Raw genomic sequence first — 22,554 nt, forward strand, 5'->3', positions numbered from 1 at the left:
CTCAACGAAAATTCGTACTCAACGAAATGAACCAGTCGAATAAGCCCAAAGAATCTGTGGTAGAATCACGCTCGTTTGGTTGGTACCGTACCGAACGTCTTTGACGTGGATGACTGTAGACCTGCTTCGTTTACTTTATTCTACAGCAGCATTTACAGTAATAGTGTGATATCTTAAAAGAGGTAAACAGTATATTTGTATTCTAATTGTTTTATTTGGATGTTCTGTCATATTAGAATTGACAAGGCCTAGAGCGAACGAGTTGACGAAGCCAAGGGTAGGGCCTAGGGGGGGGGGGCCTAGCCTAGATATGCCAAGCCTAGGCCCAGGGGCCTAGCATCGCTAGGAGGACCAAGGCCTAGGGCTACCTATTATTTACTACTACAGTCTGCTGTACTGCTACTACTATTACCCTAGCTAGCTAGTCAGGACTAGCTAGCCTAGCTAGCCCAGTCCTCATGCCGCTGAGCCTTCCCTACAGAGAGTAGAGGACCTATCTTACTACTTAGCCTAGGGCCTACTTGATTACTTACTTACTTGATTTGTTGTGCGTATTTTGTTCCTTTTGCTCAATTTGTGTTGCTGACGTATTTTCGAAGTTGTTTCAAACTGTGCACACAGTATGCAAACTGCACAAGGATTCTTTCAGCATTTGTAGTAAAATGTGACATTTATATTTATGATATTGGTATTTATTTCTAACTTTATTATTAGATTATGATTCAACATAATGTATTTTTTTGGGAGGTATACTAAAATTCTGATGTTTTAATTCGATCGGAAAATTTGCAATGATAAAAGATAGGCCATCCATGTTGTATGTAGGACACAAGGCACTGTTGGTAATTATTGAATTTATTAGATATACCACTACTAAAAAACTAATATGAATAGGCCAAATAGGAATTAGTTTTTTTACAGATTCATCTTGTCTAGGCCTAGCCTAGGCGTGGCATGTTACCTAAGGAGTAGGCCTACTGTACATTGAAACCCATTCAGGTTTTTTTTTGGCAACTAACAAAATAAACCTCGCAATACAAAGTGTAGGCAAATTATATAGAGGGACTTTATTTTTAATACACTTTTCAATTTACAGTCATAAGATTCCTGAACGTGGTTTTTCTTTTTATAAAATAAAAATCATCATCATCATCATCCAACAATGACAACTTCTTTTCATTTGCGTTTCTATGTACATACACATAAGAGTACTGTAAATATTATTTTTCCAACAAGAGTAATAATACTGTACAAATATTAATTGAATACCGTATTAATTATGTATTGATAAATTGACATATACAAGAATAAGTAAAGTAGGCCCTTAGAAAGTCACATTATTATGCTATTAAACTGGCCTAATTATATGAAAAATACACAAGTTAAAAAAATCATACCTCCGCTCCCCTCCCCCACCCCCACAACCTGGTCCACCACACTGACACACCATTTTTCCCCGCACATGATCCAAGGCCATGCATATCCGGCTTACATGTGCCAACGTTTTTATTCAATGTCACGCCATAAACAGAAAAAAAATTAGGCCTACAGTAATCAGTATCAAAATATGCAAATAGATTAAAATGTGCATGAGCTACCCTTGCAGTGTTTGCAATTTTTTAATGCACTTTAAAACTTTGGCCTACTAATTATTACAATTAATTATAATTATTTTTAATTAATAAATATGTATGTATATATACATATATAGGCCATTATATGCATTAAAAGTAAAACAAACAAAATAAAATAATGACAGTGCTCAAATCATACTAGAAATTTAATGCCAATTTCTTGCACAGTGCTCAAATCTTTGCAACGAATAATTGTTTTGAATACCTCCTAGTTTTTATCAACACTTGACATAAAATCTATCTAATATATACATACATAGGCCTATATAATTCGTGTTTCGTACAGGTCAACCCATTCATAGAAAAGGCCTTTATTGGAGAAAGCGTACCTGTCGTTAGCCATAGTAGCCTAGGTCAATACTAACCCCGGCTATACAAAATTGATTATAAAATAAAAAAATATTAATCTTATTATTGTAGTAGTCATACTATGTACACGTTTTAATTATTGTTATTTATTCGTTAACGTCATTATATTTACATTTAAATTTCCAATGTTAAAATAATCTTATTTATCAAAATTGTATATTTAAATAATAGAGTAATAGCCAAGCCGAGGTATAGCCTAGTCTAGGCCTAAACAATTTACTATATGTGAGTGTATAAAATTATGAAAAATATGATTAAAACGCAAAATTGTGAAAGAAAATAGGAAGAAGGAAGAATAGGAAAGAGATTTGGAGCGGCTGAAATATTTTCCGAAAATATACAATAGTAGTCAATATGCTATTATTGCATTACGTTTTTGTAAACAAATTTGAGCACAAAAAAAAACGAAATTAATTTTTATACATTAAAAATTAACGTAGGCCTATTTTTCATGCGTTTTAATAAGTAGATGTTGATGCGTACATACAGAACAATGCGTGAAAATACAGAACAACACACAATGAAATACAACAATATTCACTCACAACTTATAGGCCTATCCATTGGTAAGTTACAGGTAGTTGAACTTGAACAAATTGAATATAGGCCTATCCATTGGTAAGTTACAGGTAGCTCAACTTTCCTTATAATTACTACAGCTTTCATGCTAACTTTGAATTTTGAATTTCGTCTCCTCGATGTTATTTTGGAATTCCGTCTTTCCAAGATAACATATCTTGGAAAGACGTCTTTCCAAGATAATTTATCTTGGACTTCCGTATTTCCAAGATACGTTATCTTGGAATTCCGTCATTCCAAGATAAATTATACTGGAAAGACGGAATTCCAAGATAAATTATCTTGGAAAGACGTCTTTCCAAGATACATTATCTTGGAATTCCGTCTTTCCAAGATAAATTATCTTGGAATTCCGTCTTTCCCAGATAAATTATCTCGGAAATCCGTCTTTCCGAGATAAATTATAATAAGTAAGTATTTATTCCATGTTTCCATGATAATTATCTTGGAAACTCGGAAACGCGGAAGGTCACTTTAAGCTTCCGTAAAATTGTGTTTAAAATTACAAGTTGTTACTATTGACCTGAATCCATTTTTATCTAAAAATTCTGCTCTTAATTAGCTGTGATAATAGTTTTTTGATTATTCAAAATGTGTAAGTTTTAATAGTTACTTTTTCTCTGTCACACAGATTTGCGGTCATCCCATAATCAACACAATGCTAATCATCTTGATCAATTAAAAATAAGATTCTGAAACCAAAGAGGCAGTGCATCATCTGGTTTGTACAGTGAAACAACTGATAGCCTGATATTAAAGTGGCTGTAATTATATGAAGATGGACATTCGTTTCCTATGACATGAATTATTAATATTTCTGAAGGAAGAAAATGTTATGTACCATAGTTTAATTTTAAGGAATTTAAAAATGATAATGCAAGTCATGAGGACATATAATAAAGGGATAGTTTTGATTATGGGATGCTGTGCTACAGTTTGGTTGATGTGGGATTGGAATTCTCCTCTTTTTGAGACCAACCCAAAATTTGTTCAATACTCACTTAGAAAAAAGATTAAGGAATATACCTCAATGGGACCTATTGAGTCTGAAACAACAGGTAAATATTGTTTATTTTATGTAGATCTGTAGATTATTTTCATATACTGTATATTTTCATATTAATAGTATATATAAATATATTCTATATATTATCGATTTGTATACAGATAGGAAACATGAGATTCTCTGTCTAACCGTTAGTATTGTAACACATCCTGTTTTTATTGTTTCGTGTTAGTGAAAATATATTATAAACATTACTTTCCTGATTTTTTCGACAGTTGTGTTCAGTCAAGGCATGCAAGGATATAATACATCCAGGTTAGTACACCTTTAAGGTCTGTCCAGATTATCAAATTTTATTTGACAAAAAAATGGTTGTATGCCCATATATAGTCATGATATGGCTATTGACCATATTTAGACATGTTTTTGTCAAATAGGCCTAAAATTTGAGAGGCTGGACAGGGCATTAGAGGGATTCTTGCTTTGTGCGATAACTGAGGTTAATATCCAAATGACTGAAGCACTCTCACAGTGCCTAAAATTTATGTGCCACCATCAAGTAATGGCTCTGGGATGGGAAAATTTACCCGTCTGGAGCTCTGATAATTTTGACAAAGGTTAGTGGGTTCAGGGGCGAGGGCGTGGTGGAGGTCCGGGGGTTATCTTCGTTATGCTTAGAGATACTGGGAAATTTTAGGCCATTATATTAAAGTTGTATTCTAAGGTGTTGATAGAACATATTCATCCCAAAGAATTTTTTTTTTTATATTTTCTTTTTTTTTCTGGTCCAATAAGTCAAGGATCACAAAGTCTTTCCTCTTGACACCCCCTGCTACCATCACCCAAATAGATCCTGTAATTGAAATTACTGACTAATTCCTCAGTAGAGAATGTCCTACAGTAATTGCAGTTTACTAATCACTATTTTAGGTTAGAGAAAAGTCAGTTTTTGAATAATTGTGAACCAAAAAACAGTGCTTTTGAAAACATTTCAATTGTCCAACAAATTATGCAAGCCGTACAAGACTCTGTACTGCCAAGGTTTGTGCTGTGTTTTGTTCTGATCACTGCAATTTCTCAATCAGTGGTAGATCCAGGAATATGAAATAGAGGGGGCCCAGGGAGGGAGTTTGACAGATGGAGTGTCTATACCACCTTAGCCCCACCATGGTTGGGGCTGAGGCAAGAAAATTTACGATTATGACACATCTAGATGGCCGGAAATGGCACTCTCAGACCGTAGTTTTAATGTAATTTTCTTTTTTTCACCAATTTTTTACCCTCTTTAGAAAAATGTAGGGGGGGGGGCCTGGGCTGGGTGGCCCCCCCCCCCCGGCCATGAATCTGCCACTGTCATTAACCTTCTTTTCAAGTAATACAGTATCATTACACTGATTTTTGTGCCACCAAGTTCACTGTGATTCATTAATAGCATCCCTTACTTTACAGGGATACAGTAATAAAAAGTTGATGTACCAAAAGTGTTCATAAACATACATTTTGCCAGTCCTACATGCGTAAAATTATGTCTAAGACTCTAAGCATACGCTTTTGTATTTTGATTAATTACATTGATAAAGTGACCCACCAAAGTTGACAAACGACTGTTAAACTGATGAAATGCCCCACAGAAATTTCCTTTGGCCCAATTTTGGGTCATGACCCAACACAACCGCTGGTTTAGTACAAAAGCATTTGAAATTGCAAAAAACATCTTTCAAATAGACCTATCTTAGAGGAAAGAGTTTCACCCCGATGTATAACGATTGCTTTCAACGTGGCTTAAAATGAACCTTAGATTTAGGTTTAGACTACAGAGGAAGAAAATCCAGACAGACTGACTGATTTCAGCATATCAACAAAAGTCTACAGAATAAAAAAGCATTAAAATTAGTAACAGTAGAAAATCAATCAGATTAATATGAACAATCTTTCAACCAGGGATGAGGATGTGAGAGAACCAGTGCTGAATAGCTATAAATATTCGAAAAACAATGGCCTCTGTGTCTTATGAAATTTTTGTATCCACGTCTAACAACTTGTAGTGCTTGATCCACTGACTTGTTTACATTTCTTCTGTACATTTACATAGTCACTTCATAGGTGGTACACTACATACACCCACATGGTATTCACCCACTCACTGTTTGCTCAAGATTAAAAGTAAATATGGCTCATAAATTTGAAAATATGTAAAATAATGTGTACTGTAATGCACCTCTTCCTTGAGGTTATAAAGCTCAGTTCTTTTCCCTGGTCATTGGTGCTAGTAATCAGCTCAGGAGCAGGCAACCCCACCAGGTACCCATTTATACTTCTGGGTGGAGAGAATCAAATGCAGATAAAGTGTCTTGCTCAAGGACACAAGTGAAATGCACAGCGAGGGATTGAAACCCTGACTTCGAGGTTGGGAAACCAAACCGTTCCTGCTGCGTCAAACCGGATCTGTGATAGCATAGGCGTAGGCTGGTGGGTGCCAGGAGTCTCAGCCAGCTACATCACTAGACTCACTGCCCTTAGAATTAATCTCTCTGACTCCTCTCATACTGTATGGTACTTTGTCTTCTGTCTCTAATTAACCAAATCTCACACGCTCCCCACCCCTGATGATATCACAAAGTGTTGATATTTTTTATCACCAAATTGAATAATCAAGTAATCCCTGGATTTTATTATTAAACCAAAATAAATATTTTATTTAAAATTGGTAATCTTACTTTCAAATTTCCGGTATTGATAACAGATTGAAGGTTAAATTTACCATAAATTGCATTTTTTGCTACATTTAATTTGTAAATCAACCTATTATTTATTTATGTCTTTGTGAGTATGTAAATGATTATACCAGTTTGTGAATTTATTAGTACATTAGAAATGGATATTTAGTCATAATTAAGTATTTTAGCCAACTACAGTACAGTTTAGTTTGTTTAATAATTAGGATTTTATTTTAAGCTTTGTTGTAAAGTCTTGTATATTAAGTATTATTAACTATGTTTTGTTGGGAAAATTGGCTACAAAAAAAAGATTTCCCAGTATAATGGGTGACATTCCTGAGTGTGGTGGAATCAATTTTCAATTGCTCAGTAATTATACCCAGTATTTAATAGATGCCTCAGGGGTGTTGCCAGGATTTGTTTAAAATTGATGGTAACCAATGGATATTATTTTGCGACCTTGAGCATAGATTTTTCCCTTCTGTTTTTTAATGTTGAAAATTTTGATTAGTGTAATTAATTTATTACTTTGTTATACATTACAGTAAAAATGATCACAATCATGATTGTGACCAATGGACCAGTATATATGTTGCTACAGGTGCATACAAACAAGACATCTGCTAATTTTATATTTTGCATATCATTACTGTAGGCTAGACTGCAAAATAGCATTATCACTGAACTATACAAATGTTCTAATTACCATTATTATAGTTAGTCAAAATTGAGACTTGTACTGTAGCCTCTAAGGTATAACTATATTACATCCATATCAGCATATTATTTGTATTTGGTATGACTGTATGCTATTTAATTGGGGGATATACAGTAGCATTTTTTAATCCTGATGGGACAATATTTATACCGTACTGTACTGTAAACTATTTATTATTATTGGTTGATTGCAACACATTGTGTGTTTGTTTTAATTTATGTATACTTTATTATCTCTGTTTACACTTTGTGTGTGTGTATTGTCTTTTTCACTATTTAATTAAGCAATTATATGTTTGGTTTAATAACAACATGTGTTTGTACAGTTACTCTGTACAGCATGGTATTAATTTAATATATTGTTAGTGTACAGTACAGTATGTACACAGCAATTCATATTCAACTTTTATTGAAGTGCTTGAAAACAGGCTTCAAATATTGTCATTAGACACACACAGCACTTATTATAATTGCTCTTTCTTACAGCCTCTGTATTACCATTCAATATGTTATATTCTAATTCAGGGGTGGGTGGGCATAAAAATCGGTTGGAGGGCCAAAGTGAATTTTCGATTTAACACCGAGGGCCGCACCCAAACTTTGTCTTTGATGGACCTTCCAAAAAACCTCAAAGCACTGCTTTTACACCACTTTTATTCTGAGTTTTAATGTTACTTATTACATATGATTGGTGTCGGGCCGTGAAGAACAAGGTGTTTTCTAGCCAATGTTGCACACATAGGTTTTTTAATTACTATTCGCTGGCCGCAAAAAAATCGCCATCAGGCCGCACTTTGCCAACCTGTGTTCCAATTCAATTTTGTCTTCTACCGTATTATATTTTTTTCATTTTTACATGCCCTACTTCAAGTTTCATAAGATTTCATTTAATGAAATGTTTTTATTGTATAGGATTTCTTCTACTTCTTTTAGTATAATTAACAGTCATCTTTTAAAAAAATTGTATGTTCTTGTTTGTTCCTACTTTACTATAGTAGTAGTGAAAATTGTAGTTCCATGTGTTCTAAAAGCACAATTTTTATCATCTTAACTTATAAAATCATCCCGCTGGACTCACAAAGGGTTTCACTCTAAGACCCATTCCCACCATAAATGTTCAGCTCTCCTGTCGGGACTTGTTGGGTGCCTGTCGTCAAACCACTGACTTGCGTATGTATCCGTCATGTCGTCTCTCTACTTAAGGCCTATACCTTATTTTGTGATACCCATTTTCTAATAGTGTAATTTAATTTCTGTTACATATTTTATGTCTTCTTTTTTTTTGTAGGATTCCTGCTTTAGTATATCATAATGGGTATTTCCTAGCATTTTGTGAAGCAAGGAGAGACACACATCGGGATATAGGTAACATGGACATTATAGTGAGAAGGGGTCAGAAGAAAGGCTGGAAGATAGAATGGAGTGATATTAAGAATGTAGTCTCAATGCCAGGAATGAGGTACCTTATTATGATATTCACACTGGTATTTTATGTTCACCTAAGTGTTATGAATTAATAAGAATGATAAAGGAGCACAGCTGGTAGTGGGAGTAAATTTATATTTACCACAATAACTGAAGTTTGACAAGTTCAATTTGGTATTGGTACCTGTTTATTGTTCATTTCCATTATACTTTATAATCAGTAAGCCTACACGGGATACCACCATAATTTTCCAGTTCAAGTTTCAATTATTGTCAGATACTAAAGTACGTACTTGGAATTTGTTTTTAAAGATTCAAAAGCACAACACAGCACAACAATGAATGAGTAATTATTATTATTTTTACTAGTACAGTACTACAGTTGCTGCTAATCATGACACCTCATGAAGCATGAAGTATTTTGTTTTCATAAAAAAATGTATTTGTTTTCATAAAACATATTACAGCTCTATACTGTACACTTTATCCTTTATCTTCTGTGAACTTTGAACTCATTAATTCACAGAACAATGAACCCTGTGCCCATTGTACATGAAGAGTTGGACATGTTGTTATTGGTTTTCATAGCAATTCCGTCCCATATATCTCAATGGCGCTTGATGAAAGATGGGCTATATCAACAAGCAGTACTTGTAACCAGGGTAAGTGTCCCCTACCTACAAACTTCTAATGAGTGATACCAGGGGTCCCAAGTCTCCTGTGACTCGTAGGAGTCACCTGGAAGTCAATTGAGTTCTGTCAAAGACCTTAAATAGCAGAAGAATGAGCTGCTCCACTTATTTGCATTAAAATCGATGGAACATCCGCCCTCCTGCTAATGGGGTAAAATTTGTACATTTTAATAAGTGGAGAAACTACAGGAAACAAACGAACCAGAGTGGCACCTTGATTATTGTTAAACAGCACCGCGGCGCGGACAGGGTAAAATTGCTCTCCGTGTACCCACAATGCCTTTCGAACGGATGTTCCTCTATATTTGGAAGCTGCTCTATCTTCTGCTATTTATTATCTTTGGTTCTGTACCCATTGTAGTTACAGAATTGGAAATGTTCTTAATGGTTTTCATTGTAATTTCAGCCCATGGAGTAGTATAAATAAGCAGTACTTGTAATGACTGAATATATTTAGCCAAATTCAGTTAAAGTTAGGATTTGACAATTTAGCTTAAACACTGCGTTGATTGAGGCAACTTTGGCATTGTTACATGACTATGGTGTCAAATTTGTTGTGTATAGATTTGCAAACAATCGTGTAAATCTTACCTAATTACCTCACTGACTGTTCAAAAATGGTGCATTAGAATCCTTACTCAGGCAATCGTCAGGAAACCTGTTGATATTGTGTTCTGATTGGTCGAATATTTAAATATTGATACCTGGTAAACTTGTTTGGTTACTCATTAGCTGTTATTTAACAGGCAAGTAACAGGTACCTTTTACTACATGTTAATTGCCTGTTGTATTTTATTCAGCCTCACAAGTACTTGTTGAGTTACCTGTTCATTCTTGTATCATAACTAAACTAAATCCTTTCTGAGCCACAGTTTCTTTAGTGTGAAGTGGATGAGAGTTGTACTCCCCCTGGACGGGACACTAGTCCGTCGCAGGTTAGTCCCCAGCAGTTTGCTGGTTCCTATTGATACAGCTGGGTGGACTGAAGCAATGTACCTAAAGTGCCTTGCCCAAGGACACAAGCGAATCTGCACAGCAGAGACTCGAAGGTCCGACCTTACGATTGAAAGCCCAAATGTTAACTGCTGCGCCAAACTGCCACTACATAACAGGTACATGTTGATACCTGTAAGTACCTGTTGAAATTGTAACAGGCATCAACAAGAATTTTCTCCTGGGTTGGTTATTTCTTTAAATTATTAAATGATTATAAATTCTTGAGCTAAATTTTGTAAAATACATATTCAGAGCATTTCTTGCAGAGTTTTGATAATGGTGAGACATGGACCCCACCACAAGACATCACATCGACAACATTAGCTACCATACGTCCTCTACCTGCGTTATATGCCCCAGGACCAGGCCACGGTATAAAACTCAAATCAGGCCGTTTGATGGTACCTGGAAACTACTTTGTGAAGGATCATATAGGCATGAAATTGTGTAAGATTATAACATTTTGTTTCAAATTTATAAAGTTTATTTGTTTTTTTATATTTTTAACTGTTTTATATTGCCAGTGCTAGCTTATCAAAACATTGGTCTTTCATATTTTTTTATATTCAAAACTAAAAATATTACCTCAAAGTGGCAGAGTGCATTTAAGGAAAACATTTCTTGGAGTTGCATGCAAGGGGACGTCTCACATCTCCAAATTCTCAAACTTCCGAGTCTCTTATGATTGGAACAGCTAATATTGAAGTTCAAAAGAGCTTGTAATTAAATACTATTTGTTTTGTAATAAGAATTATAATGATAAGGAATTTCTGTATTATAGTTATGCTATATTTTGTTGATATTTTGAATATAATGGATACTAATTACCTGTTCTTTTTTTCTTTTGATTTTATTTTTCAGTTGATCTTGACAACTTTTATAATAATACAAATTATGCAAATGTTATCTATAGTGATGATGATGGTAAGTCTTGGCAAGTGGGTGGCAAGATACCATTCTCAAGAGAAACTAAGTATCGCTACCCCATACATACTAATGAAGCAACTGTGAGTACCAGTTAAATAATAATAATAATAATAATAATAATAATAATAAAATCATTTTTAAGCCCTGTCAATCATCAATTTTTCTTTGACATGCCTAAATATGGTGATGACATGACATCACATAATGACCATATATAAAAATATAATCATTGAAAACTGTGAAATTTCAACAGAATTAACAAAACAGTAATACACAAGAAATATTTTATTTATTTGTATTATTATTTTTTAAAGTAGGTAGGAGGTTACTGAACATTTTGCCACCACCACCTCAACTGGAACATGTATGCAAAGTTCTAGTCACACCATAAATGACAAAATTTAATTTTACGAGACTTCAGTGTGGCTCTTGTTAAAAAGAGGCACCTAATCTAGAGTGGTGCTTCTTACAATTTATATGTACACTGAGATGCTTAATGCTGTAACATATTCAAGCTCTCTAATAAGCACCGTCCTCAAAACTAGTGCAGACATTTGCTAATGCACATAGGCCAGATTAGAAATGTATTTTATCTGACCTACCAATCAAAATAAATTATCACTTCTTTCCATACATGTATTTGACATGTGGACAGATATCTACACTCATGATATGCGCATACACAAGATATCACACCATATATGGGCAAATCACCGTTACGGTTTACACCAAACCTTAAAAAAATGTAGGTTACAGAATTGTTTAGATAATATGAAACACAACCTTCTGGACTGTTAGGTATTTGTCCACTCACATCAGATCATTTCAGTATTATATATATACAGTATATATAAACTTTTATTTCACAGATTCAATGCATAAACAATAAAATTACAATATTCAAAATAGAAATATACTAATATAAAATGTCAGACCAGCTGACGTACAATTTAGAATTAAAAAGCAATTTATCATACACATTTTTCACAATTAGATTATTAGACACATTAATATGCAGCATAAATCTATAAATAGATTTGCACATAAATTTACCAAAACTTTGAATACCAAAATTAACAAACATATCAGATGCACTACAGAAGTTACTCAACTTCATTAACATATGCAAAGCATTATTATAACACACTCTAAGAGAATTAAAGTTATGCATGGTGTAATTAAACCAAAGAGTACTGCAGTAGAAGCTCATACAGTATGACTTAAATAAATAAATTTTACTGATTCAGAACATTTAGAAAATTTACGGCATAAAACATTAGATCTGATACACTAAGCACGGTACTGTTTACAAATGTCCTCATTATCTGATAAATTAAAACATAACAGATGACCAAGATAAGTAATATTGCAAACAAAGTCAAACTGATTGTCACAAAGTGAAATCATAGGATTAAAATTTTTAGGAGAAGGATAAAAAGTCATACACATACTCTTCTTAGTGTTATATAAAATATCATGCTCTTAGGCAAAAATTTCACATTCATCAATAAGAGCTTCTAGAGCAATAATGGAAGGCGCTACGAGAACCATATGATCTGCGTAAGACTTTTTGAGTTTAACAATCACATCATTGGTATAAACTAACAGAAAAATACCTAGAAATACAATTACCCCACTTTTCAAAAAATCTTTGATTAGAATACCATTAAACAACAATACGGAGAATATCAATATCATTATGCAAAATAAGCTTATGAAATAATCTATAATGACAAACACAATCAAAAGCCTTAGAGGCATCCAGAAAACAAGCAAACACAGGACTACCACACGATTATAATATTCAACAATTTGCTTCAAAATAAAAATACTGTACACATATCAGTAGAATGATTGGACTTTAAAGCAAATTGATCAGTAACTGAAGAATACACTCAAAAACTTTGGACAAAATAAAAGCCAGAGCAATAGGACGATAATTATTTTGAGAAGTAATATCACCAGTCTTATTTTTAACAATTGGAACTAAAATAACTTTAGTCATGGATGGCGGAACATAACCATGTCGAATCATAGCATTGAAACATAAAGACAAAAGAATATACACCATGGAACTAGCAAAAATAAAATGTTTAGCAGAAATGGAGCCTTTCCTTGCTTAAGATTAATAACATGTTTTTTAATATCATTAAAAGATCAGCAGTACCCTTATTAACATTAATAAACTCATAAACAAGGTTCTGATCAGAATAATTGTTAACACAATTTTAAACAATTCCTCATAGTGTTTAGTCCACATATTGCAGATCCTCTCCTCACCGTTGTTGTTAGTAATATTATTACCATTATTATTATTACTATTAATATTAGTGTCAGTTTAAAGTAATAAAATAAGATTAATTAAAAAAAATAAGATTATATTTGTGTATACACCACACACAATATGCAAAAATTTGCAAAAGCTAGAGCCTTCAACAATGATATTTGCTCCTAAACAGAAAAAGAAGAAGAATCCTTGATATAAATATAATTATAAATCAATAATATACTATTCTGTGAAGCCAAGTTACGACAGACAGTTAAATTGCATCATTGTTTAACCTTTAAAACCCCAAAACCATTAACCTTCAGGTTGTTGAACTTGATAATGGTACCATTATGCTGAACACAAGGACATTGAATGCTGACTTACCGCGGGTACAGGCATACAGCAAAGATGGCGGCTTAACTTTTTCTGATCCAGTGATTAAACAGGGTTTAATTGAGCCTGGATACAAAGTAGTCGACAACTGGACAATACCATCAAAAGCTGCAGGTTGCCAGGTAAGACTTAGTCATTATGTGAGAATCATTTTATCACCGTGTTATCTGGAAACCAATATCGCCAGCATACGTCCTGGAACACTGTCAATTGACAGAAAATGTACGAAATATTAACAGGAATATCTGTTACAAAAACTAGCATTGGTTGGGTTAATTTGAGGGCCCTTTGCTGAATATTAATACAAACAATATAACCAGAGTCTATTTTACAGCACAGACAATATTTTAGTTCTGAGAATTCAACATAACATACAGTATGGTCTTCTGACTCTCTTTCTGTATTTTTTTTAGTAATTGAACATTATTAACATCCCTCGAAATTTGCTACACAAATTATGGAATTGCTGATCAATTTTCAAATTTAGCAATTGTTGCTAATCGGTATTTTGAAACAAATTGTTTCCTGTCGGTAAGCTAGTAAAGTAGTCTGTGGTCTATTAAAATCTCTAGTAAATTAGTCAAGTGGGCTAGTTACCAAAATAGTTAGGGCAAGGCCTGCTCAGCCCCACCATGTTTGGGTATGAGATACAAAATGTTATGTCTCGCTAGAAATGGCACTCTCAAACTTAAAACATGAATGTAATTTTCTTTTTCCCTCATTTTTTTAAAAATTTCCCCTACCCCTCCTAATCCCTCTTGAGCACATTAAGTATCCTTCAAGCATTGGAAAACCTTATAAATAAAGGTATAATTAAATAAATAAAAACATCTATGGTTATAAAACTATGTAGTGTAGTTGGGAATGTATTCAATATTATATTTCTTAATGTTTGAACATAAGGACTTGAATATGTTAAAATAGGTATACTGATTTGATGATGATACTTACAACTTTCAATTTCTAGTAATAATAACATCTTTATTTCCTCCAAATTTGCATATAATATACAAACAAAAAAGGAGGGGGTCAGAACAAATTCCTTAGAATGTGCTCATATTCAGCTCTACGAAATTTAATGTCTAAAATATAATTATGGAATACCTTTATAATTTAATGATTATTTACAGGGAAGTGTAATTGGATTTCCAAGTCCAGACCAGACTCATCCAACCAAGCACTGGATAATGTTCTCAAATCCAGCCTCAAAAAAGTTACGAAATTACATGACTCTGAAATTAAGCCAAGACGGTGGGGAGACATGGAGTACCGGTTGGATGGTCTACAACTTCAAAAGTTCTTACTCTGACCTGACCTACTTTGAAGATACTGACCCATTTACAGGAAAGTTGACGCAAAATTTTGCAGTTCTCTTTGAAGGCGGTCTGGAACTGCCTTATGAGACCATTATGTTTAAAACCTTTAACTTAGATGCTTTTTATCGTGGCCAGGATTTTTCTCAGAATTTTGAGTGGAAAGTGAAGAGCCAAGAAACATTTGAATAATTTTAGCTTTTCTATGTTTATACAGTACCACATATTTCCCTCATTTTTTTTTTATTTCTTTCTTTTTTGTAAGTATTGTTAATGCTGGATTTATAATTTTAGGCTTTGTAAACTGAAAAGTTGTATGTGAAAAATTCCTGTGATGTGACATTATCTTGCCAATTTATGTGTGTTATATTACATCATTATTCTCATATATGTTACAGAAACTTGATATTGTAGACAAGCATTAGATCAATGAAATTAACGTTTGTCTGTGTGTTGAGCTGTCTGTAATAATTACATTGATTGTACATTTAATTACAAAAAAATAAGACAGAGTAAATAGTAAATACAGTAATACTATCCTTCAAATATGACACTTAATTTGATGGGAAACAATTTGGGATCAAATCACCAAAAAAATTATTATTTAGATCTGTGTCTATAACTTAGTTGATTGTTTTTAATTGGTCATTAAATGTTTTAATTCAAAGTATAATAAGGTTTTTACAGATTCTAACATATAGTATAGAAAAATATAGCAAGATAGAGAATGATTTTTCTTATATATTATTGGCTCAGTCGGCTACACCGTGTGAGCACTGACCGGTGGAGATCAATCGTTAACCTTTGGTACCCAATTCCATCAGTAGGGCTGAAATGCATGTATAAAAAGTTTATCGTCTGTAAGTCATTGGTCCCATGTATAATATGGCCCATGTGCATGTTAAAGAATGTAGTACACTCTTCAGGAAAGAGTAGGGGATTGCCCCCCCCCCCCAGTGTATTGACCAATCACTACCAGAAGTGCTCCACATTCTCAAACTTTCATAGGTTAACCTTGGTGTTCACTCCAAGTAAATTCAACCAACCATAAAATACTTTACAAAACTTGTCATTTGTTTATCTTTAATTATAACAAATCAGTTGAATTTAATTAACATGTAAATGTATTAATCCTACCAAAGGGTAAAGCATTGCAGGAGGTCCGACTGCTCTGATTTTGTATGCAATTAATAGAACGTATGATATCCAGGGTAACTTTAGCACCTTGAACAGCTCTTTGTCAAATCAATATCTGAGCTATGTATTTTTGGGGTTTTTAATGCCGGGGTTCACTCCCTCACTGAATGGACATGAAATGATTGTTATCTTGGGCCCCTTTTTTTGGATATTTTGAAATGTTTAGATACTGTAGATCACAAATTTTGTAATAATTGTATGAAGTATGATGAGATTGTTCAGTTATATCTGATATTAGTATTTCTTATATGTTGGTACTTAACTATGGAACACAATTTAAAGATGTATTGTCCCATGCAAAATACAAACAAAATTATAACAATAATTTTTGAAATTTACTTGCCCATTTTGAAGTCAAATAAAAGTTCACAACTTGAATATGCGAATTTGCAGCAAAAAAAAACACTTCCAGTCACAGGAAGTGTTTTATTATTTTTATTATAATTTTATGGTTTCAAAATCAGGGTGAATCATTTGTAAGTTACTGCAAAATGAGCAAGTAACTTTCAAAAATTATTTTTTTGATTTTTTGACATTAGCAATACATCTTTAAATCTGCAGATATTTAAATTTTTTAGATAATATTTTCAGTTAGTCGTAAAAGTTAGTTCTAAAATATAATGTTTTATTTCCTTTGTATTAGGTTATAAAACTGGTGTATATAATCATTATAATTACATTGTTTAAGAATTATATGATGAAATATGTTATTCTCCTTAATATCTTAGCTGACATTAATGTGTATATGTAAGTTTTGAACTGTACAAACAATATGCAGTATGTATATAATTCTGGTGAATGGCTATAATAGTTGTATTATATGATTTATCTTATTGATTTAAAACAATTTAAAGACATTTTATTATAAAGTAATTTCTCATTCTATTTTTATGATGATATTTTTCTTGGCTATGGCTGTAATAGTTATATTATATGATTTATCTTATTGATTTAAAACAATTTAAAGAAATTTTAATTTAAAGTAATTACTTATTCTATTTTTATGATGATATTTTTCTTACCTTTTATTTTAATTTTTTCTTAAATATTTAAGTTGTTTTTTTTCTTATGTTTATCTCTCATAGGAAAGTTTTAGATGTTGGTTTAGTTGGGTTTGTAATATAAGAATATGTTATTGATTGATTAATTATATATTAGGTAGGTAGTATTCATATTGATTGACTGAGTGAGTGATTGACTATTTAAGTGAGTGAGTGATTGATTGATTGATTGATTGATTGATTGATTGAGAAAGTGATTGATTGAAAATTTAATCCCTATTTCTCATTGTACAATAGTTATTTAAAAAATATATTTTTAGTATTTCAAGATTTGGAAGAAGGTTGATTGCTTTTGCAGAAATTAAAGGATTAATGTGCATTCATATGGTTTAAGAGTCTTTGTATTGACAAGATCATGACCAGTGGTTAATGAAAGGTTTAAGTTCAATTTGTCTTAATTCCTTTTCTATGCCTGTAAATGAGGTATGATTAATTAAACAAGTTGTTGTAATTGTTTCTAATTTATAAGATACCTACATAATGATAATGGTTTGGGTATAGTTATACCAGTTTGTCATTTTTTCCCACATTTGTTTAATATATATATATATATAATATTATACACATCTAGATGTTTTGTTTGTCAAAACATATGGTACTATCAAGAAATACATTACAGTACTTAAATTTTATTTGACCTGAATTCCAATACTGTACTATGATTTAATTTAACAATATATTTAATTTGGTGTAAAAAAGTTATAATAACTAACGATTATATAGATAATGCTGTATTAGTTTACATAACTTCTGTTCAAACCATTAGCAATCCCTTCATCTTTTACCTGAATTTAATAATTTTAATAATTCACATCAGCGATTCTGTGTTTTTTAGTACTGTATACTATACACTTTCCATTTTTTATCCTGTAAATTACATATTTTTTATGAATCAGACGAATAAATATATCTAAATCTGTGTATAATGAAACTCTCTGTAGTTGTTGTAAGTGCCTGATTGTAAGTGCAGTATACGGTATTTATTCGAAATAGACACCCCACTTTGAATAATAGTCTCAAAGTCTATAATAACAAATTTTGAAGGTAATTACTGTAGTTCCGCATTTACAGTGAAATTAAGGGGCATTTATTTGAGTATTGATATGTATTGAGTATCAATACATATCCATTTACACCTAAATAAATAAACGCCTCACTCGACTAAACGCCCCCTCAAAAACCCTTCTCAATATCCGCACAGAGTATAGGACCTACAATATTTTACCAGGTGTAAATCAAATTTGCGCCCTCACTTCACAAACTTAAATGAATTCATCTCTGTTTGTGCTCATCTTTATCTTTTTCTTTCTTCAGCAGTGGTGAGTCAAGAATGTTTTGCCAGGACGATGCTATGCTACCCCGACACCACAATAGGTAAGGAACACCCCAAAAGTCTTCCTCTCTCTTCTGTCTCCTTCAAAAATTGTACTCGTTTACCAATCGCACCGTCCTGGCAAAACATTCTAGACTCGCCACTGCTGAAGAATTGGAAAGATAAATATGAGCACAACAGAGATGAATTTATTTAAGTTCATGAAATTGAGGTGTAATTCTAACAATAACAAGCTTTAAAATACTAACACTATGTACACAAAGAGGAGGGGCCTGTATATATTCCTGCGAAAGTTACTAACAATCAAGTAATAAAATAGACTAGAAAAAAAATCTGAAAGAAATGAGTTAGGGGGAGTGGAATGTTAGAAGCAATCCACATAGCCAGATATCCTAATTAATTCCTTCTGGTCACCCTAAGCCCTGTTGACACTTGATTTTACTCCTTGTATACAAATGGCGGCCGTTTTTCAAAATGGCCGCCAAATTTGTCTAAAATGTGCATAAAATTTAAACTAAATAAGCTATAGATCCATAGGATCCACTATGATATAGATCCTAGTCCACATTTCAAGCGCCCTGAGCATCTTACTTTAGATGAATTTGTGCGCTATATAAAACTACACTATTATTATTATCATGTGGTACTAATAATATATTTCTCCCTCAACATTTGGGTTTCTGGAAGAAAAACAAAGGAAAATAATATTTTGATAGAAAGATATTTGCATTACCGATATATACGGCTATAAATTTCTTTACAAAGCAGAGTATTTAATGAACATTTGCAGTGTTCTTTATAGTCGAATTATTGAGTAATTATTCCCCTGTCGTCCACGGATTTCTCTAAGAACACGGGCGTCCGGGCGGACGCGTCTCTGGTTGCTATATGCTCCGGACGCTCCGGGCGTTTTTTAGTAGAGGACCGTTGGGGTCAATGGGGTCAGGACCTTGCACGGATCAAAAAAAGTTACAGCAGGTTACAGGAAATACATAAACAGATAAAACACAAAAATACAAGCATGGATGGGTACAAGACAACACATTCCTCCTGCTGCATAAGACAAACATTTAAAATAATTTTTAATCCAGTTATTCGCTCTCACAACAGTAATAAATGCAGTACGACACCTATTCATCAGAAGAATAGTTTATTCTCTCTACATAGTAGTATATTCTCCTGGCGACTATGAAGCAACTCAATTATTCAACATCGGAAGAGCTTTCCAACGATTACAAACATGACTTTTTGGTGAGTTTATATACTTATTCTTATTTTATACACATTTTAAGTATATTTTGCGGATATTTTAAAACAAATAAACACCTACTTTTGAATTATGTTCCATTCTGGCATGAGTAACAGTAGTTTTTAAATGTCTGATTTGTTGCCTGTCTATAAATAATGATTTTAGACACCAACATCATATCTGTAGCTTATTTAGTTCCAATTATATGCACATTTTAGATAAATTTGGCGGCCATTTTGAAAAATGGCCGCCATTTGTATAACAGGTGAAAAATCAAGTGTCAACAGGGCTTAGGGTGACCATGACGGATTAATTAGGATATCTGGCTATGTTGACTGCTTCTAACATTCCACTCCCCCTAACTTGATTTCTAGGCCTCTTTTTTTGGTTTTTTTCCTAGTCTAAAAGTATCACAGTTGACATGTTTATATCATATTCACTACAATCAATCAAGATGCGTTTTCAAGTTGAAATACTATACAATTTCAGGCATGTAACTTCATTATTACCTACTCTACACAGGAACGTTAAAGCTTGCTAAGGCTATGGTTTATTTTTGGATGCAGTGTGTTTATGGACTACAAACATGAAAAACAGGTCCAATCAAATTTGCCTGATACACCAGAGAAACATTTACATGTAAAACAGCATACAATAGAATACTGTGTTTGACTTAAGGGTGATGTGATGATGATGAATTTTACTAAAAGTGTCATTTGTGGCCATTTAGAGGTACTAGTTCCTCAAATGTTCCTCGGCCACAACTATGGCCGGTCTGGGGTGGGTATCGACTCACAAATTGTCCCCCACCCCCTCCACCTTTCAAAACAGAGCTGCCCCCTCCCTGGATATGACATTTAACTTCATCGAGTTGGCATCTGACTCAGAGTACCTATGTCTGCTGAGGCGAGGGTGCATAAATTTGTTTTTAGAGGATGTGATCTGGGTTTTTATGCCCATTTTTCGTGATTATTTTTTTTGGATAAAGAATGTTTTGAGCAGTGGCGGATGTTTTAATGGAAAAGAAAGAGAAAAATATATACAAAGTCTGAGAGTGTAATTTCGGTCATCTAGTGCCCTAATAAATTTTCTTACCTCAGCCCCAACCATGGGTCTGTAAGGTCCCTCACTGGGTCACCTCTCTTTCGAATTTCTGGATCCGACACTTTTGATTTGTTATATAACTATTGTTAGGCTTACTAACATTAGTTATGATGCGTCTATTATAATTTTTACTTTATCCTCTTAACTGAGTCCTAAAAACGTTCAGAGTGCGCCTTTACAGGGGGATTCGCTCCCGCCGGTGTCCTACATAAAAGCTCAAAAAAGCAATTTAGACATTTTTTAAATATAAAAACCAATTTGATCGGATTACCGGCGGTTTCCGTCATGATTGTGACGTCAGCATTTCTAGCAAGGCTTAAGCTTTACGTTAATGCCAAATTTATCTGCTAATATCTGCTACCCTGCATATAGGAAGCGATTTGATACCCCCACCCCCAGAAAAGCGCCATGTTTAATTGAATTTAGCTGCTAGCACGCAAAATATTAGATATTAGGTACTGTACTCTATTATCTGAGCTGCTCTTGAGGTAATTTTTTTGCTTTGAACATTTTCACTGGGGTGGGGGGAGACTGAGGGGTGCTATCCTTGGTACGACGGTTGCTGTGGCTGCGGTACCGCATGCTGCTATACTCTAAAAATATGCTTCCCTCAACGTTGTAATTTAGTTAGACTGTACGGTGAATTGTCCTTGGACCTTGTCTCTATTTATTAATTGATTTTACGGCAAATTGTCTTGTCCTTACTGCAGGTTTTTGTCTCGTTCTTTCGGCAATTCATATTGTCCTTACGTCAATTTTGTATTGTTCTTACGGCAATTGTATTGTCCTTACGGCATTTTTTGTATTATCCTTACGGCAATTGTATTGTCCTTACGGCAATTTGTAGTAGTGTCATTACAGTGTGAGAATGGCATTGTTCGTACGCCAATGGTTGTCTATTTTTGCCCTAATGGCCGCCCATACGAATGTTAAACCTCTTCAAGGTCTAGGCAGGCCTACGAAAATAAAACAGGCGCGGTGATGCCAACTAATAAATCGAAACCAGCGAAACTGCTGTATGTCGACCTCAACGTTGGGTAAGTTAAGTCGAGGTTTAGTCAGAGTATAAAACTGCAAGAGGTCCGACTGCCCGTATTTTGTATACAGGCAATGGAACGTTAAAAAGTACTCCCACGAAGGGGCGTGTCCTTCATAAGAACGTAAAAGGCGTTCGCATCGAACGCGTGCTGCGTTTCGAATTCCAGCATACGTTCTATACGCACAGCACGCGTTTGATATGAACGCACTTTACATTCTTTTAAAGGCCACGCCCCTTTTGGGTAATACTTAGGATTGCGTTCCAAAGAATCCCCAGCAGTCGGACCTCTTGCAGTTTTATACTCTTTGGTTTAGTCGAAGTTTATTTTATCCACTACCACCACGCGGACGCATGCACCACCAACCAGTGTGACCACTGCTTGGGTATTTACCCAAGATCTTGGGTATTTGACTTGGTCTTGGGTTCTTGGGTATTCCGTTCAAATCCTTGGGTATTTTATTTTTACTAAGAAAATTAAATATTTTTGTCATAGAGGAAGAATTAAGAAGTAACAAAGTATATGTCAGTCCATTC

At 33.7% G+C, this 22,554-nt stretch overlaps 1 protein-coding gene across 1 annotated transcript; it reads left to right on the plus strand.

Moving 5' to 3' along the window:
* The first annotated feature begins 27 nt into the window (after nucleotides 1–27).
* LOC117104906 (sialidase-3-like) lies at nucleotides 28–17,733 on the plus strand. Its single transcript, XM_033245817.1, has 9 exons — nucleotides 28–182; nucleotides 3,214–3,640; nucleotides 3,864–3,903; nucleotides 8,311–8,481; nucleotides 8,974–9,109; nucleotides 10,402–10,582; nucleotides 10,997–11,142; nucleotides 13,655–13,846; nucleotides 14,855–17,733. Exons 2-9 carry the CDS (start codon nucleotides 3,418–3,420, stop codon nucleotides 15,227–15,229), a joined length of 1,464 nt encoding a protein of 487 aa, XP_033101708.1. The 5' UTR covers nucleotides 28–182; nucleotides 3,214–3,417; the 3' UTR covers nucleotides 15,230–17,733.
* The last annotated feature ends 4,821 nt before the right edge of the window (nucleotides 17,734–22,554 follow it).

Source organism: Anneissia japonica, unplaced genomic scaffold (assembly GCF_011630105.1).
Source record: "Anneissia japonica isolate Jap-2015-1 unplaced genomic scaffold, ASM1163010v1 scaffold287834_len5846547_cov211, whole genome shotgun sequence".
Classification (NCBI taxonomy): domain Eukaryota; kingdom Metazoa; phylum Echinodermata; class Crinoidea; order Comatulida; family Comatulidae; genus Anneissia; species Anneissia japonica.